This window comes from Pseudorasbora parva, chromosome 1 (assembly GCF_024679245.1).
Source record: "Pseudorasbora parva isolate DD20220531a chromosome 1, ASM2467924v1, whole genome shotgun sequence".
NCBI lineage: Eukaryota > Metazoa > Chordata > Actinopteri > Cypriniformes > Gobionidae > Pseudorasbora > Pseudorasbora parva.
Window position 1 is genome coordinate 21,567,285 of NC_090172.1, and position 20,225 is coordinate 21,587,509.

The 20,225-nt window shown below is 36.7% G+C and overlaps 1 protein-coding gene across 2 annotated transcripts; it reads right to left on the bottom strand.

Annotated features, from left to right (window-relative positions):
- Positions 1–122: 122 nt before the first annotated feature.
- LOC137063037 (polyadenylate-binding protein-interacting protein 2B-like) lies at positions 123–15,261 on the bottom strand. 2 transcript variants are annotated; one of them, XM_067434165.1, is made up of 4 exons: positions 15,128–15,261; positions 3,008–3,168; positions 2,644–2,814; positions 123–837 (listed from the first exon to the last, which is right to left on the bottom strand). In XM_067434165.1, exons 2-4 carry the CDS (start codon positions 3,155–3,157, stop codon positions 781–783), a joined length of 378 nt encoding a protein of 125 aa, XP_067290266.1. In that variant the 5' UTR covers positions 3,158–3,168; positions 15,128–15,261; the 3' UTR covers positions 123–780. The 2 variants fall into 2 exon arrangements, with proteins under 2 accessions (XP_067290266.1, XP_067290186.1); XM_067434085.1 differs by lacking the exon at positions 15,128–15,261 and adding an exon at positions 11,086–11,278.
- Between the last annotated feature and the right edge of the window lie 4,964 nt (positions 15,262–20,225).

Here is a 20,225-nt window from a genome sequence, read left to right on the forward strand (position 1 = left end):
ATGTAAATCAATTCATGCATATGTGAAATAGATCGCATTTAACGGTAATGCAAATGTGAGAATTAATACCAAGTTTCAGTACACATTTTACTGATAGAATTCAGATACAGCCAGTCACAAGAAATGGTCCAATTGGGTACAAGCCTTTCTTCTTTATTTTCCATTTTTCCTTCCATTTTTTAAATGAAATTCAGTCCTCCGTGTAACGATTTTAATTCAAAATCAAAAGCTGAATTCACATGAATTCACCAACATCCTTTCCTCAGCATTCCATTCAAAGCAAAGGGCTGCGCCCACCACCAGCCACACCCCCAGTTGTTTATGGCCACACCCCTTGAAACTCAGGAATGTGAACTGATGCATCAAAACTTTCCTGCTACAAAATATCCATTTAAAAAAACAAAACAGCAGAGGGAAAGCATAGACCTGATCAGGCACAAACTGTGAAACAATGACAAGAACAGCCCTTTCATCAAGGGTAGAACAACATAAAACAGCCTGGTAATGAGTATGATATTAGCTAGTCACAGCACCTCCTAGAGGTCATGTTTCAACTTAATACCCTTGGTTTATACATAACAGAAATATAAAGCTTATAGACAATCACCCAAAAAAAAAATCTGTATTCCTGCCCCCCCTCCCAAAAAAATAATATTCTGTATTCCTGCCCCTTCAAAATTGTGTAGAAGAGTGCATTTATGTGACCATCCAAAAACATGGGCACAACAGTCTCTGAGTATATGATCAGATGTTTGTATGAGAGAGGAGAAACGATGATCCTTAGTATTTCACCCCTGGCACAAACTCCTTGGCTTCAGGGTTTAAGATGCTCTTTTGCTGGGGACAAAGAAAAAATAAATCAATTACAAGATATCATTACAATTTTAGACATTACAAATTACTGCTTTATTTTTTAAAATATTATTTATTGTGAAATATAAAATATAATTTGTGTCTATACCATTTGATCAACTGATATTGAACAATAAGTTCTAAACCTTTAAAGACCAACCTACTGTAAGCTGCAAGGTTGTTATAATGGATGTTAAATGGCATCATATTTTTAAATGATTATAACAGCAGAATTCCTGGTAAAAAAAATAAAATAAAAAAATAACTTATTCTGCAAGGAAGATTTTAGTCAGTCTTCCGAGTCCCCACCGATCAGGCATAACATTATGGCAGGTCAGTTGCACAGATTTTGTCTTCATCACGAGTTGTTTGCGGTCTGCATTGGACAGTATCTATCAAAAATGGTTCAAGGAAGGAACAGTGGTGAACCGGTGACAGGGTCATGGGTGGCCAAGGCTCATTGATGCACGTGGGAAGTGAAGGCTGGCCCGTGTGGTCCGATCAAATCAATGAGCTTCTGTAGCTCAAATTGCTTAAGAACTTAATGCTGGTTCTGATAGAAAGGTGTTGGAATACAGTGCATTGCGGTTTGTTGCATATGGGGCTGCATAGCCCAAGACCAGTCAGAGTGCCCATGCTGACCCCTGTCCATCGCCGAAACATCAGTGAGCATCAGAACTGAACCACGGAGAAATGGAAGAAGGTGGCCTGGTCTGATGAATCATGCTATCACGTGGATTGTTGGGTGCATGTGCACGTCTCTAACCTGGGGAACACATGGCACCAGGATGCACTATCGGAAGAAGGTAAGCTGGCAGTGACAGTGTGATGATATGGTTTGAGGAGCACAACATCAAGTTCTTTTGACTTGGCCTCCAAATTCCCAAGATATCAATCCAATCGAGCATCTGTGGGATGTGCTGAACAAACAAGTTCGATCCATTGAGGCCCCACCTCACAACTTACATGACTTAAAGGATCTGCTGCTAACATCTTGGTGCCAGATATCACAGAACAACTTCAGGGGTCTAGTGGAGTCCATGCCTCGATGGGTCAGGGCTGTTTTGGCAACAAAAGGGGGACCATTAACAATATTAGGATATAATGTTATGCCTGATCGGTATAATGCACTTACATAAACACACACAATACCAGTTGTAATTTCGTAATTCAGCGCATAGCTGGCTGGTTTGGTTCATTGGCTATAACAAATATTTTTTTTAATTAATCCATATGGGAGAAATTAATGGGAAGAATACCAAGCCGCTGAAAGAGTGATCGGGCACTGTTGCACTCTATTGGAGTCCAAAACCAAAATGGAAATCAAATTAATGTCCTTTTTACTTCAGGATCTCAACTTTTGCACTCTATGACTTACATTATATGAACAAAACCATTTGAAGCAGTCTTCAAAATATATTTTGTCTGTATCCTTTATTTAACCAGGAAGATTCTGATCATTGAGATATCACAATGTCTTCTTCCAGGGAGACCTGGTCAAGACGGCAGCACATAGAATTTCACAAATTCAAAACAATTAATAAAAGTAAAAGCACTTACAAGACTCCCTTAAAACAGTTTGCAAAAGACATTTAAAAGTACTCAGAGATGTCAGCATCTCTAGTTTAACTACATTTTGAAGATTGATCCAAGCCCAGGGAGCATGAAAAAGAAAAGCATGTTTGCCAAATTTTTAACAGCATGAGGGTGATTCTCATTTTGGGTGTACTATACTTCTAAGATTATTTTGCTATTTTATACACTGAATGTCCATTAAGATTTAAAGCTCACCAAGATTTCTTCTGCATTGCCGTCACTGACAGTAAGTCCGTTGAGCTGTTGCTGAATCTGTCCGACTGATGGTAGGTCTCTTTCAGGAATGAACCAATCCTGATCCTCCTCATCCAACATCTCTTGGAAACAGCGCTCCAAAAACTCTTGCTCAAGCAATTCCTCCTCCACCTGAGATAAAAACAAATTGACAATAAGGGAAAAGTTCACTTCAAAAAATAAAATAACAAAAGCCGTAACACACTGGCAAATTTAAGAGCCAGAACTCTATGACCTGACCTAAACTTTGCTGAATGCTAACACACGCCCCAGTCTAAGGCATGAAACCCAACCTGATCAACTGCTGAGCTTGTGTGTTACAGACCTGCCGATCGTATTCCTCCTCGTTCTCCATCCACATGTACTCTGCAAAGGGGTTGGACTCAATCTCTGCATGCCCATTGGCTACTGGCTCCTTTCCCTCACTTCCTGAAACCCCACTGCCCGGCGTCTTTGCTACGTCAGGCCCGTTCATTTCTGCTGGCTCTGAAAAAGATAAACAACGTATATATCATGGATGTACCAACGCTGAAATCATGTCTTAATTTGGTAGCAATAACATGATGAAGAATACATACAGTCTAATATTTTGTTTAATCAACCATTATGAGAAGTAATTCAAATGTATACTTCTTTCTTTGTTTCAAGAAAAGCAAACTAAAAGTGCCACTTGGAATTTAACATTCTGCAAGTGATGTCAGACATAAAAAAAATACAGAAATCTGGTGTGTACAAAGAGAGGAAACTTTTCTAACTGACTAAGAATAAATTGACCTAATTAGACAGAACACACACACACACACACACACACACACACACACACACACACACACACGATGATACAGCTATACCATCCATTCCAAAAACATATTTAGTATTATTAAATACACACACACATATTCAAAGGCTTGGGTTTGATAAGATATATTTTTAAGTATCTTATGCTCAACAAGGCTGCATTTATGTGATTAAAAATACAGTACAAAATAGTAATATTGTGAAATATTACAATTCGAAATAACTTTTCTATATTAAGATATTTTCAAATAAGTTTACGTAAAATAATTTATTTCTGTGATGTCAAAGCTGAATGTTCAGCAGCCATTACTCCCACCTTGTGTGAGTTACATAATTCTACTAAGAAATCGTTCTACAATGCTGATGCTCAAAAAACGATTTCTATTCTATATATTTTATTAATACTAAAAACAGTCCTGCTTAATCTTTTTTTTGTGGAAAGCTTGAAACAGCGGATCAAGAAAAAGTTCAAAAGATCAGCATTTATTTCAAATAGCCAAGATTTTTTTAACAACATCTGTCACTTTTGCCCCTTTTAATCAGTCCTTTCTGAATAAAAAGTATTAATTTATTTGAATCCATCTACACATTGAATAGCAAATATAAAAATAAAGAATTGGATTAATCATTTATTAAAATTAAGAAATAAGATAACAGAAAAACAAGAGCAGGGCTGCTGAAAGGACGGCATGAGGCGAGTAGCTGTTTATTATAGTATAATGCTAAAGACTACAGAATACGGGTTGACAACTCACCTACTCACTGTGTACATCATGGACAGGATCACGTTTCATAATAATGGAACATAGCTGAACACGCCCTGTTATAGGTGATCATATACTAAATAATACAACCAGTGTGAAAACCAAAAAAAATAAAAATCACTAAATTAAAAAACAGCACATACTAATAATGTAATGTATATTCCAAATAAATGTTTGGTTAGTTTTATTTTTTTCTCAATAAATGCATTCTTGCACATCTTAAACCCTATTCTACAATCCATTTTTTAAAGTACACAAACAGAAACGCAACCAACTCAAAACATATGCATGTTTCCACTCGGCTGAAGATGAATCAACAGTAATGCCTGCTGTAAACACCAGAGGGAACCATGAACCTGATGCATAAAAATAAAAGAACTGAAGAATCTTAACACCACCTTCACCTTCACACAGTGGTTACTGTGTTTCAATCAATAATTATACACTGCCTGTTGCATGAAGCTAGCTGAACAAACTAAAGTTTAAGAGTTGGCAAAACCATACGAATCCAACCTGGATTGTTTGATCCAGAGTTTATGATTAAAGGGATAGTTCACATAAAAATGAAAATTAGCCCACGATTTCCTCACCCTCAAGCAATCCTAGGTATACATGACATTCTTCTTTCAGACGAATACATATTTATATTTTAATATTTTATTATAGTTATATAATAAAATGTCCTGGCTTTTCCAAGCTTTATAATGGCAATAAATGACAGCCCAAAATTAAGCCCAATCTGCCGGAAGCTAGATATTTTACTTTATAATGTGTTAAATATGTATGTTTTACTTACAAAACTCAATCGATTTGTTTCAGAAGGCCTCTATTAACCTGAGCCGTGTGGATTACTTTTAGAATGGATGGATGCACTTTTTTAGCCTTCATATTTTGGGCTGCCATTCACTGCAATTATAAAGCTTGGAAGAGCCAGGACATTTTAATACACCTCTGATTGTATTCGTCTGAAAGAAGAATGTCATATTACACCTAGGATGGCTTGAGTGTGAGTAAATTATGGTATAATTAAAATTTTTGGGCAAACTATCCTTTTAACTCTGAAGCATGTGCACCTGAAAGTGTGAGATGTGTAGTGAACAGCCAATCACACGGAACACGGTGAGCGTCGGTTTGATTCACTTCTCACGAGAGAGCCGGCACAATTCATTTCTCTGATGAAGATTAAGAAAAAATATCATGCATTTAAAGGCATTAACAAGGCAAGAAAACACAGCTGCTGCAGCGAAAGTTTGAAAAGGTATCTAAACTAAAATATCTGACTACATTGATGCAAGTGAATCAACTGAATTAAAATAAGTTCACAAAGAGCTCAAAAGAAAACATGTAATCTTAGTCATTTTAAAAGCTTTATATATTTATTAATTCAAATGAAAAGGTTAATGTTAATTGTCAATTCATATAATTTTTTTTATAAGAATTACAAATAACTATTACAATATAAATATAATAAATGATTGCGGGTGAAATACGGACAATTTTGTCTCAATTTGTTTAAGTATAAACTGCTTTAATTTGTGACAAACTTGCATTAGATGTCACTTTGCTCGCAGCTGATTGGTGCAGTTATGGTTTGCGAAGTCTAACACAGAATAAAACCTGCTCTGGAGCAGGTTAGCCATGAGCTAAAAAACAGTCTTCTTGAGTCTTTTCTCTAACCTGACTGATTAAACAACAACCCAACCTCCCTTCTCCTACCCAATACTTTTTTTTTTTTTTTTTTAGGCCTACTATTAAATTAATTCGCATGAGCCACCTTCATTAATCCTGTAGTATTTGTACGCCGAAAGGGATGTGGTTCAGAGTGACGTAAAAGGAAAGGCAGGGGTCTCCACAAAATCCACAAGTGCTCACAGAAGATGTATTTGAAGCGTGATAATAGCGAGTTTAATGGCAATGCGTTTTAGCTGACCACCTGTGATCAATTCACTCAAAAAGGGAAACTTAATAACAGCCTTTCTCTCTCACTCACTCAGTTACTGGGAAATTGTATATAATTTTCGGGCATCAGGGAGCCAGACCTTCCGGGAGAGGTAGGATGTCTGCAGATTATTAATAAAAAAAATAATTACTAAAAGCCCTCATTTTGCAACATTTCTATCTTGACTCATTATTTGACCAGCAACTGCCAAATGTTAAGACACTTTTACACAACATGTAGGCTAATTAAAACTAAAATTGTAGTTTCCAAAATGATAAGTGAAAGAGTCTTGCTGAATTTTAACATTTGAAGCCATGTGACTAATGTTTACTGAGCTGCAGTATTTAAAATACTGTTGTTTGATTTATTGTGGCTTAATGCCAATATTTTAAAATAGGCAATGTATACTGTGTTTCTTTGCAGTACTCAGTTTGTAGGAAGGTACAGCTAAATTTTCATTTGCTGCAACCACAGACTAACAGAATATTTGTTGCTGTCTGTCTTAACACACGATGCATGAGAGATCAGAGACTTAAGACTTAATAATAGCTGTGACATGACTGAAGGAAATAAGCTCATCTGTGAGAGATGACGACAGGATGAGCAACTGAGAGGAGGAGTGGGGGCTTTAAACACACACCTGACAGGTGGTGATGGATAGCAAACAGACACATTAAACAAACTGCGACTTCACTGATCCAAGGGTTATAACAGTGGCTCAGCATTGCATGTTACAATACTCTTTTTGGGCTATTCCATCAACATTTTGCAGCCTCAATAATTTTTTTTTTTTAACCCAGAATATTACAATCACGCCACCTCTTCAATAGCTGGTTCAGACAGACATGTCTACACTAGATGGCAGAGCTAGTGATCATGACTGTAGTAAGCATTTACAAATGCATGCATTGCTTCACATAGTGTACCAGCAATACAAATCAATCCTGTAATCTCTGATATTTGAACACAAGGAAACATGTTTTTTCCGAACAAACCAACCAGAGCCCCTAAAACACAATATTTATTTAACAACATTATTTATTTAATCTCAAGTCTCAATGAAATACTGACATTTTCTCTTTCACACAAACCATGGACTTATACATTTCATTAAATGAGTAGGGCTCTGTGCTCTGTGCACTCTTTTTTACCTGGATGTGGCTTTTGGATGATTCGTGGTCTTTTATGGCTTCCAATTTTAGGTTTTTAGTCCCAACAATGAAACTACTCGTTTTGGCATCTTCTGAAGCGTGTTGATGACATACCGAGCAGAACATTGTCAGTATGGATGCGCCGGAATCAAAATTCTTGGCTGAAACCGAGAAAGAGGAAACCAAGGCCGAAAACCGAAACACCAAAAGAAATTAGGACAATTATTAGTACCATTGCATTTATGGCTAATGGGACTGTGTAACTGTCATAAGTATAAACAGTATAAAATAAACACAGTATAAAATAAAATTAAAATGTTTAATCGACCTCACTCATGTGTACATTAAATAATAATGTACAGGCCTACAGAAAGGTACAGAAATTTAATAAAGTAATCAAATGTAAAATAACTGCATATTTAACTGTTTAAATTAAACATTAATCCTTATTAAACTAACAAAAGCTATACAAACAAGAGCAGTCAGTGATGTCTATCTTTTGTTTGACATTAAACAGACAGCAGTAAAGACTACTGCCCCTTTAAGACCTAATGCAGGGAAATGCGACATACTTCTTGTGTGAGTTTGTCTGTTTAAGCGCAAAGACCTGAAAGAGAACTCAATATTTGCACGCTGTGAGACGTGTGCGTGCTCTCGGATGAGTGCACAGAGACAGATCTTTACATGAGAGTTCTCATTTGCGTCTTCTGGCACTACACCCGGGTGATGACGGCGAAAATGACTGGTTATATTCGAACATACGGCAGCACTCACATGCATTGAATAAAGTTTACAAAGAGTTGAAACAGTATGCTATTTTTATTTACCCACCATGGTGGCCGGTAGGTGAAGCGAGTTTACCCGCCACAACTCAAAATCACCTGCTTTTGGCTGGTGCTAATTTCCATCCCTGATATATTTTATATATAATGTATATATGTTATATATTAGATTACTTTAGGATTGGCTTGGATTACCCCAACAGTTTGTTGGAAAAAACAATTTTTAGCTCAATCTAAACTTATTTTACCTAGAATGTGTGTATTATCTATTTTACGCTTTGTGCCTTGCATGTCATTATGGAGTGCTATTTAGACTCAATGTACACAGCATTCAAAATCAGTCAATTATGATGCAGAATATAGTTGTTTGGCACAGTATTTGAATTCTTAATATGGTTGCATTCACACAGCTTGGTTATTTATTTACTGAACTGAAAACTGCATTCTAATCTACAACCAAACTTGCAGCTGTACACTTTCAGGACTCACAACTGCATGCATGCAAAACCTTTGCTGTGTCAACTGAACCGTTCTTTTTCTTTCATGTGTACAAAAAAGGCACTGCACGTGTCAGTGTAGAGGGCTTTTATGTGTGATTTCTGAGCCACAGATAAGAGCCATTTCATTTGAAGGTTTTCGATCCAGACACGTTCTTCCTCTGGAGTTGCTCCTGTTAGTTTTGTGGTCTGTACGCGACTCAAATGCTGCACTCAGGTATAAAAGCTGTTGTCTTTTAATGGAGATTGGATGGATGAACTCACACCTCAACTGGACTCTTGTCATGCCAAATGTGATTTTGTTTTTTAGACATCACCCTCTTTGGATGATAGTCACAAATATAATACTGTCTCGACTGTCGTAGCTGTGTGAACAGTATGTTTTGAGACTCACACTTGTAAGTAAAAAGTAAATGCAGTCAATCCCAAACAGTGATTTTTGTTTTCCTCACTGGCTACGTTCACACTGCAGTGACGGTGTGAACGTAGCCAATGAGGAGGGAAAAAAAACTCCCTAGTGAATGGGTAGCATCTTCCTCACAGTGTCACATTTTAGACACATATGTTAGGCCATTAGGGAAGCAAATGTAATCCAGCCACAGATAGCATTTTTAAAATTGACAAACTTCACAATTTCACATGATTGCCGTTCACATGGATCTGCAGAAATGACTAAAATGCTATATTATACATGCCAGACAAGTAATGTGGTGGTCATTTTGTAAAGAAAAAGTATGTGCCTGCGCACATACACGCTTGCCTATAGACTTAATTACGTAATGCTTATGCGCATGCCGTCACCCTTCTAACAGATTAGTTTTTTTTAAGTCTACACAAAGATGATAATGGTATTGTTTTAAAACTATTTAAAAAAAATTAAAAAAAAATATATATATATTTCAAAGTTTGCGTTCTCAAGCCACCAAACACTGTTGCCATGCAAATGAACGGCCAGAACGCATTAAAAGTTTTCTATTTTTTCTAGTTTGAAGTAATGTTGTCAAGTAAATAACTAATGACTTTTTACAACGCAAATTAATCAAAAACTTACTTAGTTTTAACTTTTTTAACTTACTTACTTACTTAGTTGGACAATACAATTTTTTAAGAGCTGCTGTACAGCCAAACCTCTTCCATTCATTTCGAATTATCACTGAAAGCTGCTTGAAACAATGTAAAAAACTGTATATAAATGAAGGTGACTTGACTTGATAAACTAGAGCCCTTTTCTTAACACTCAGCTTTACTGCCAAAACTGTGCTACAGGCGTATGTTTACTCTCTTTTGAATCTCATTCTGCCCTCATTTTAAAATATAGGACAAGGCCAAATCACAAGCATCTATGCATCATAGTCCACTGCCATAAACTAGAGTTCACTAAAACTAGTCTACACTTCTGTACTACAGACTGTTTATGGCCCCAAATGCAATAAAATATGCAGTGATATATTAGGTCAACTCGACCAAGGTGTTATTTTGTTTAGAGAGTAAATCTTTATCAGCTCACTTGTCAAACCATCCAAAAAAAACCATCAGAGTCACTGTTTCAACCCTACAAAACAAGCAGCTATAGGTCAGGGCAACAGGATTGATGTAAGAAGCTAATAATGGTAATGGTTATACAAGTTACATTTTCGTCAAAATAGAGGTGTAGCATGTGTGACAGGCTGCAGAAAACCTGAAGCTTATGCAACAACATGCCACTGCATGTGTGTTTATACAGACACCAGTCTCAGAAAAATCAAAACAATAGCCCGAACAGTTACAGAACATTCCCTTCTTCAACACAAACTAGACACGCACTCTGATATTTGTCCAGAGGTGAAAAAAATAGAAAATAGTAAAAGTATTTCGCAAAGAAAAAACAAAATAATAAAAGAATAGCGTACGTTTTAAAACGAAGGCATTGAAGTTGCCCGAACCACAAAGACTGATTATCCACTACAGTTACACTGTTTCCTGCACGAGCTTTATTAACACTCTCAAGCCAATTTTAATCCACTTTTACAGTAGCCTATTACACCGAGAAAAGGGAGAATAACTTGTTTAGACAAACAAGCTTGGCTCTTAGCAACGCGAATATAACTCCATTGTATTTCCGAATAGGATAAGGCTCATAACAATGAGTAAACTGCCATAAAGGTCGTGTTGAGAAATGCAGTGACAGCTCAAGTGGGCCTCAACAACACCCCCTGATATGACGTGTGGGTTATCCGTTAAGAACTTAACGTTACACAAATACGAGTTGCAAATAACACAATGTTAGCGTGTAACGTTGCGTAAAGCACTCCAAAATGACGTACAATCAAGACTCAGTTTGCACGAATATGCTGTCGGAACCGCTTATTATTGACATTAAGACAGTGTCCAGTCAATGACAGCGACAGAATAGCCGAGGAGTCAAGTCGAGACGTCCAAATACACACAGAGAAGACAAGATACGGAAAGCTACGGAAACTGTGCAAATATTACCTGGCATCGCTGGCTCGTGTAATGCCCGTCAGATCTCTTGGAAATCTTGCGTTAACACTGTAGAGAATGATTAATCCTTAATTTGCAAGGTATTTGAGCTGAGATGAGATGGCTGACTGCCATTAGAGAAACACAACACATTACGAGCAAGACGGTCATGTGGTTCCTGCTTAAACAAACATGCATCAGCCTCCTCCTCCTCCCTATGTGTTTGTATCTCCCTCAAAGACACGCACACAAAAAATGAATAAAAATGCAGCTATATGATCAAATACACATATAGAACACCGTTAAAAAAGAATAGCATATGCGATTATTAATTTTTTTTTTAAAAACATTTACAATGTGAACTTTTTCTATAAAGCTGCTTAGAACAATGCGTGAACAAGCTATATAATTCAGGGTACTTGATAAAGGTGCAGGAAAACAGCAATGCATGACCATACAAAGTTATGATAGTAAGCCCGAATCATTTAAGCGAATCGGTTCTTTCGAGTGGTTTAGTTTAAAAAAATATATATAGTTCAGTTGTTGTTAATATACGTCGTTACGCAATTACGTCATAACGTGGCGTCTGACATGCAAGCATGGGATATTATTACCAGTTCTTTCAATTACATGTTCTACACACAGTCACATATGGAGCTAGAAATATGACTAAATGATCTGAATTTGAATTGTATAAATCTGAATTATTGACAAGTGTAATCTAACAAAATTGAATATTATGTTGCATTTTACATAGTTCTGAATTTGAATTTTTTAAAATGTTGAATATAGAACCTTTGAAATTGAACACATCTGAAATGTTTTTGTGTCGAAATTGTTTAGACATGTATTTTCAAACAGCAGATATTTTGTTCTGAATTAGGCTAATCGACTGGAAATATTCAGTTTTTGAAAATACAGATTCAAGATTTCAGATGAAAAAGAAATTCAGATCATCAAATTCAATATTCTAAAATACAGATCATCAAATTCAATATTCTAAAATTCAGATCATCAAATTCAATATTCTAAAATTCAGATCATCAAATTCAATATTCTAAAATTCAGATCGCAGAAATTCAGATCTTACAGAAAGTAGGCCAGAGGTCATCAGGGAAGAGTAAAGGATGTCAGAAAAATCCAACGGAGCACCATATCTGATCATTTCATTTCCTATTTGTAATGGAATAAAGAGAAAAGATCAAACAACCCCTTTATACTTTTTTGTTTATTTTAGATTAATGCACAGAAAAAGAGATTTCGGCTAGATTTCTCATTTTTCGTGTGGTTTACCGCACAATTGAATAAGGTTGGGTACTGATTAATATTTTATATTTCAGATAAACATTTTTTTCTGTGAAACGGGTTAAGTTGCACAGAGAAGTTGCCTGATCTAGGACATGCCCAGTACAGTTTAAGAAGCGGTAGTCTTCTACTGCTATAAGACTACTATTTTGTTGAAGAGACCTGGGCTGAATCTGAAATCGCCCCCTATACCCTCAATACCTGCAAACAAGTTTCAAAATCCGGCCTATCAGGTAGAGAACAGAGTAAATTGTATGTACTGTACAGTGTATTGGGGGGATTTTTGGTGGTATAAATATATTGATTTTGTAGTAATATTCTCATCAGTGTTCTATCAGCTTTTACATAGGCCTAATTAAATCTGCATATTTGTGATATTTACCCCAGGGCGTTATGTCATTTTATTAAGGCCATTTTTTAAAATCTTATTAAATGTATGCATTTCATGTTCAATTCTTACATTTGATTAATAAATGCAGTTATATGGCTTTTACCAATCAAATTAATTAATTTAAACTGCAAAAATAAAACAGCAATGAATAATGTTATGAGATTGATGTTCTAAATGTTTGAATATACAAATAAAAAAATGCAATGATACTTTTAAACATGAAACTAAACCGCCAATAGGTGGCAGCAAAAGATCGTCTTAATGAGTGAGTCATTGAGTCGTTCATTCAAATGATTCATTCAAAACGCTGATTCATTCAGTTCAAAACACCGCGCTGAGTGTTGTTCCTTTGGAACTATATTCGTTGGTGAAATCATAGTTGAAATAGAAAAAAAATAAGGTTTTTGAATCTAAAATGTAAGTACCTAATAATGAATTATGCTACACAATTTACGATTGCAATGTAGCTATTTGAAATCGTTTAGATTGCTGCTCACTTGTTTTGATTTCTCCACGAATGTCTCACAAAGAGATAGGCAGCGCCAGCCTCAACGCGACTTTGTTACCAGAGATCCACTCCATTATCAGTCGCTGTTTACATTGAATATAATAATAAATAAATTATCTGGTTATTTTAATGTTTTATTTGTCCTGTCGGGAAAGTAAAACCCTCTTTGATTTGTCCCAGACAAAGATAATGTGGAGCCCTTATAGTCAGCCCTGTGTGTTCATTCATGATTTCTCTCGTGCTGTAAAGCAGAGGTGATTGGTTCATGTCATGAGCGCTGCCGTTTGTTTGAACCGAGGGCTACAGTGATCTGTGACTGTCACGCCATAGACTGTTAAAAAATAGGTCACGCATCATTAGAGCATTATTATTGTTAACAACTTCACCCCCCACCCCCGAAAGAAAACTCATTCATCTACATTCATTCACTTTTTCGAGTTAACTGTATTAGTGGACTAAAGTAGGGAATAGTGAGGGTTTATGGGGGCGATTTTGGATTCAACCCTTGAGAACGACAGATGACGTCAAACGCTTAGATTTTCTTCACTAATCAGCGATTTGTAAATCACGCACGAAAAATGAGAAATCTAGCCGAAATCTCTTTTTCTGTGCATTAATTTAAAATAAACAAAAAAGTATAAAGGGGTTGTTTGATCTTTTCTCTTTCTTCCATTACAAATAGGAAATGAAATGATCAGATATGGTGCTCCATTGGATTTTTCTGACATCCTTTACTCTTCCCTGATGACCTCTGGCCTACTTTCTGTAAGATCTGAATTTCTGCGATCTGAATTTTAGAACATTGAATTTGATGATCTGAATTTTAGAATATTGAATTTGATGATCTGAATTTTAGAATATTGAATTTGATGATCTGAATTTTAGAATATTGAATTTGATGATCTGAATTTCTTCTTCATCTGAAATCTTGAATCTGTATTTTCAAAAACGGAATATTTCCAGTCGATTAATTCAGAACAAAATATCTGCTGTTTGAAAATACATGTCTAAACAATTTCGACATAAAAACATTTCAGATGTGTTCAATTTCAAAGGTTCTATTCAACATTTTAAAAAATTCAAATTCAGAACTATGTAAAATGCAACATAATATTCAGTTTTGTTAGATTACACTTGTCAATAATTCAGATTTATTCAATTCAAATTCAGATCATTTTGTCATATTTCTAGCTCCATAGTCACAGACATAAGCTGTTCCAGTAATAGACATATAAAATGAGGCGTATTGTATGTATATGCAGTGGGCATGTATTCCTGTTATTACGTTGTAAATGGTGTAATATTATTAAGTTTAAATTCCTAGTTGTTGTTACATCTAAAAAATATATAGTACAATATTAACTATGTTTTGGGATTAAACAGTCATATCAGAACCACAACAACGTGTTGACGACTGAATATGAATCACGAACGAATCGTTCAGTGAACGGTTCATTGAAAAGAATTGAATCAAAAGAACGATTCACTTCAATTAACATGCATGCATCGAACGGACCTCCCTGTTTCACCCACACCAAAATACTCATGTCTTTATTCTATTCAACGGAGCGTTTGATAATTTTCCATATTTACAAAAAAGCACAAATGTGTTCTGAAATATAGTTTATTTGTTTAAAACAAAAGAAGTTTGAGTTGGTGCAGGCAAACAAAATGTTGTGTAAAAAAATTATCTTTCCTTTGTTTTTCGAAATACGTCAATATGCTTAACAAGTGCATTTAAATTCCCATTAAATCGAGTAATGTAAGAAACAATGTTTGTAATATGGTTCATGCTGCCCCATATTTCTATCTGATTATGTAATGTTTAATGACTGTTATTTGCTACTTACTTTTAGCAAATTCCTCCGATTCTCGATGGCATGCTAGGCCTACATCAACACACAAACCAGAGGAAAATATTTCTGTAGACAGATAGTCAGGACGCGGGCCAGTCACTGATCGGATATTGAGTTGACTCGTAAAAATGAGAGGACACACTGGAAAAAGGCTGACAGAGGAATCGTGCCTCTTTGTCTTGATGTTTTCTTTTCTATATGTGCTGCGTAAATCACCAAATGTGCTAGTCACGTGACACAGCTGATCACACTCACATTTCAATTGATTGATGTTTTGTATTTTTGCATTTTATACGTAGCGTTGCTTACAAAAAGAATAAATAAATGTTTGCAATGGCATGCAGCAGACCTTTTGTAACCGCAAAACGAGCAGGGTATTTATCATTTAAAATGTATTAACTTGCAGTAAGGTAGGCTACTTTCGTAAAGTGTTTATTTTTTCGGTAACATTTAAAATTATGTGTGTGTGTGTGTGTGTGTGTGTGTGTGTGTGTGTGTGTGTGTGTGTGTGTGTGTGTGTGTGTGTGTGTGTGTGTGTGTGTGTGTGTGTGTGTGTGTGTGTGTGTGTGTCAAGATTTTGAAGTTTTAAAGTGAACAAGTATTTTGAGATGTCCAGCAGGTGGCGGAATAAACCCGTTTACAATTATAACCCTTTATTAAAGGGATAGTTCACTTTGAAATTAAATGTTGATATGTTTTAGCTTACCTCATGGGCATCCGAGATGTAGGAGTATTTGTTTCCCCAGTAGTTTCAATTTTGATCATTTTAGGTCAAACCGTTCTTGTCTGTGCCTCACATAATGCAGGTCTATGGTCACCACCTCAAAGAGCATACACAGAGAAGTCCAAATTAAAGAACCCCCCATCGTAAGTACACATTGATGGCCTAAGACAAGAAACGAGTGGTTTGAGAAAACAAACAGTATTTATATAGTTTTAACCTCTTGTACACCACTCTTGTTAAATGATCAAAATTGAAACTACTGGGGAAACAAATACTCCTACATCTCGGATGCCCATGAGGTAAGCTAAAACATATCAAAATTAAATTTCAAAGTGAGCTATCCCTTTAAACTGTTTTACACAAAAGCATGATCCCTGCTGTGGGGGAAAACATCTTTAAATTTCCTTAGATGGTTTGCTGAGGCCAGTTGCATAAACCCTTATGTTATGACAGTATCTTAAGATGTAGTATGTCCCACTAGAAGTTAGTGTAAGGGGCAGTCAGTCTTACCTTTCGAAATAAATAGGCCAATGTATGTTTTCATGTAACTGACTGAAAAAAGTTTTGAACAGACTTACAGATTTTTTTTCATAATTAATTCACAAGACGTGGCTCTTGGTCTAAGATGGTTTAAACATCTCTCACAGTCAAGGGTTTTGACTTTCTCAGTTTGTGTAAATCAACTTATGGTATAGAGTAGGCTATTTATTTTCCCTCACAATTTAATTTCGCACATGTCTACAATTGTTTTTTTTTTATTATTATTAATACAGTGTATGCTTTTTACTTGATTTACCCCCCAAAAGAATGGAAGTAAAATGTGACAACATGCCCCATATGGGTTACACTGTAACATGTGAGGGGCACATTGTAACATGAGCAAATGACAGCTAAAATGTTATCTGATATAATCAAGGCAAACTAAAATATTGTGTCAATGAAATACACTAAGTTTAGTCATGCTGGCATGTGGAACTTAGTGGCATTAGTTTTAACACACAGGATCGCTTGTTCAGATGTTTAAAAAGGCATAATTCTGGTGGGGTGGGTACATTATGCCTCAGCTAGGGTATGTTTACATGAAAACGATGTGCTAAAAACAGGAATGGTTTTACTTTAACTTTACTTTAATACACGTGTGCATGACTTTTTCCACAAATTAGCATTTATGTAGTTTACACAGAGAAGTTATAGCATTTTCGTGGCATTGTCGGCTAAATATAAGGCCAAAACGCATAGGCCTACAACGTTTTTTTTAGTTGAAAACGACCCCTAAAGCGCAAGTTTTTGAATACGATACCATTATCTCCTCCGTCTAAACTACAAAAAATGGTGATGTTGATATGTGAGATTTGTTTCTGCCTACTATTAAGAGGAAAGCATGAAATCCTCCTTTTGTCGATTCATAAAGCACCAGTGCTCAATGCTGATTTGTTGCAAGGAGACTACACATTGTAGCCAGTTAGTGAGGTTTTTAGTTTGAATTAAGAGACCTTACAGCTTCTCATTGTACAAATAAACTTTTTAATGAAATTTGTATTTAGCTTCTCATTGTACAAATAAACGTTTTAAATAAATGTTGTTGTTGCTGTCTAAAAGTCTCGCCAGTCCACAAAAGTGTATGCTGCTTCTCTCAGGGACTTGATCCAGTTATTCTTTCCTGACAATATCACAGTCTCATTATTTATGAAAACCACCCTAGCCCTGTGTTCCCAAGGTCCTCCAGCTTCTCATATGGGCAAAGGGTGGGTAGATTTTGATAGTGTGGCTGTGGTCATAGAGTTACAGCGGGAGATTCATTGAAAATAGCAATGTGTGTGTCAGTGTGTGTGACTGAGGTCAGAGTGGACCCACCTTTTCCTCAAGTACAGACAACAGTCACAGGAAAGGCAAGGCTGGAAGGCATACCATTCATGTGCACATAGAATTTACATGTTGATAATATGACATGTTTGGTGATAAAAAAAATAGAATTGAGACGAGAGTCAGAACTGATAGGGAGCAAATCTATTGATTCATTTAAAAGTAGAACAGGTGTTAGGTGCAATTAAAAAAAATGATTATTTTTTGCATTCTGATTGCTAAAGAAAGGCTGACGCTTATGGACAGCCCTTCTGAAAGCGGAAGGGTGTTGTGTAAAAAAGGAAGCTTTAGGGTGTGTTCGTGATCAGAGCCAAAGCACTTCCTGGTTCAGTGTGCAGCACGAGTAGCTTAGTCGGGGGTTGTTCACTTCCTTTCAACTTACTTGGTTGCTTCCTGTCTGACCAAGAAAGCAATGTGTGGTCTGGAGTGTTTATACACATACTGGCCAGAACATGCTGGAGTGGGTCGGCTGATAGTTGTGAATGGATAGGCCATGAACTTACAGTCAAATATGGAACAGAGAAGGTGTGAAGGCTAAAAACATAGATAAAAAGTAGAGGGACTTTCTTTTTTTGTTGGCCTTTGTGAGATTGGCCTTGGTGGATCAGGGAGGTAAATGCCATTGGTAATGTTTTCCAGACTCACTCAAATTAACTTTGGAAATAAATGGATCCAGGAAAAGTTTTCTTGTTCAAGAGAAATGGATAGGGGGGAGAGTATTTCTGAGCGCATTTGAACAATCCTCAGACATTTCAACTACCACCCGAGCGCCACTAAATTGAACTAAGTTTACTGTTGGCAGTAGACATCGTAAATTTTACTTAAAGTGTGGACTTTGTGTGACTGCATAAGTCTGTTTGGGAAATTAAAGTATAATGAACTACAGGAACATCTATTTAGCATTCATTTATTTTTATTTTAGTTTTTGTAATTGAAAATGTTCAAATCAACAACTGAAAATGAGGGCTATATATAAACCAAGAAATACTAGGGACTAAACAAGGTAATTAACACAGGTGAGACACTCAGGGCAAATCAAAAATCATGGTGTGTGATGAACTGAGACAACGAAACTGAACTAGAAACAGTGCAAAACTAACTCAAAGTAAAGCTTGCGGACATGCTGCTCCACAAGTAAGCAGCAACCTCCCGCAGTCTCTCTTGAAGCCAACACGGAAGTAATGTAAACTGCAATTCCTCGACTGGCCACTAGGGACCGGCTCCAGAAGGGAGCAGAATCTCATTGAGCCCCATGTTAAAATTCCCAACTTTACAGCAGAAAAAAACATGTTTACAGCCTGGTACAAATTGTAGTTTTGGTCTATACGGCTAATTTTGACCTTCATGACAACTGTGAGGTGGTAAATTGTTTACATTTTATAAAGCCTTAAAAGTTCAGCAATTAAGAGTGTAGTTACTTTAAGGGCAGGTGGATAGCCATTTATCTGCTGTCTATAGTCATTGTGTCACCTAAGCTCCGCCCACATCCCGCCTCTTTGTCCCGTTTCTGTTATCCTGACGTGACTCGAGATGACGCGTTGCCAAGATGGCAACGACCAGCTCGTCTATACTTTACGCTTCAGGTCGGCTTATCGGAATCCTATGGGTGATGTAACGGACACTACGTCCATATTTTTTACAGTCTATGTCCACAAGGCACACAATTGGCTTGGACTAACTGTGGTGATTTCAAAGAGGGGTAGGGGCAGGGGCTTGGCGGACTGGCAGAATTAGAACTTAAAATCAGTTGGACACACACTTAACTGAGAATTGATGTCAGGGACCAATTTTAAATAAAATTAAAAATATAAAATAAAAATATTTATTGCAAAGTGGCACTTATCTAGTGAGAGCCCAAAAGGGCAGGTGCTTGAGCATATCTATCTTACCCTTTTTCCACCAAGGTCTATCTTACCCTTTTTCCACCAAGGTCTATCTTACCCTTTTTCCACCAAGGTCTATCTTACCCCTTTTCCACCAAGCCACTGCTGGTTCTGCATGGTTCGGAGCTAGAGCCTATAGTTTGAAATTGGTTCTTTGTCTTTCCACACCTAAAGCACCAGCTCTGAGCCAGGAAAAGTGGTTCTTAAGTAGCACCAAATCATTGTTGGGCTAGAACTAAGAACTGCTTGCGTCAGCGGCTGGGGGTGAGGTTTGTTCGCCATTGTTGATGGAAGGCTTGTTCGAGAGTGCAGCCCGATCGCCGCATGACATCAAAGTACAATGAGAGCATACAACTCCTTATGCTTTTGAATCGCTCATGAGGTATTTTTATATCATACAGGGAACGGTCTGCTCAGCGCCGATGCATCTCGAACAAGTCCATTGTGTTTGTGTTTCCCGGTGCCTCGCTAGTGTTGCTGAGAAAGATGAGATGTATACAATGACATAAGACCTGGCTCTGTGCTGGCTCTCTAGCATGTGGAAAGACAAACCGGTTCTTAGAAGGCTCGTCAGTCGAACCAACTCCGAACTGGCACACTGGCACCTGGTTCATTCTGAGAA

Coding starts and splice junctions, on each gene's coding strand:
- LOC137063037 (XM_067434085.1), bottom strand. Junction 2,815..3,007: donor AGGAGGAATACGATCGGCAG/GTCTGTAACACA, acceptor TTTTTATCTCAG/GTGGAGGAGGAATTGCTTGA. Junction 838..2,643: donor GCAATGCAGAAGAAATCTTG/GTGAGCTTTAAA, acceptor CTTTGTCCCCAG/CAAAAGAGCATCTTAAACCC.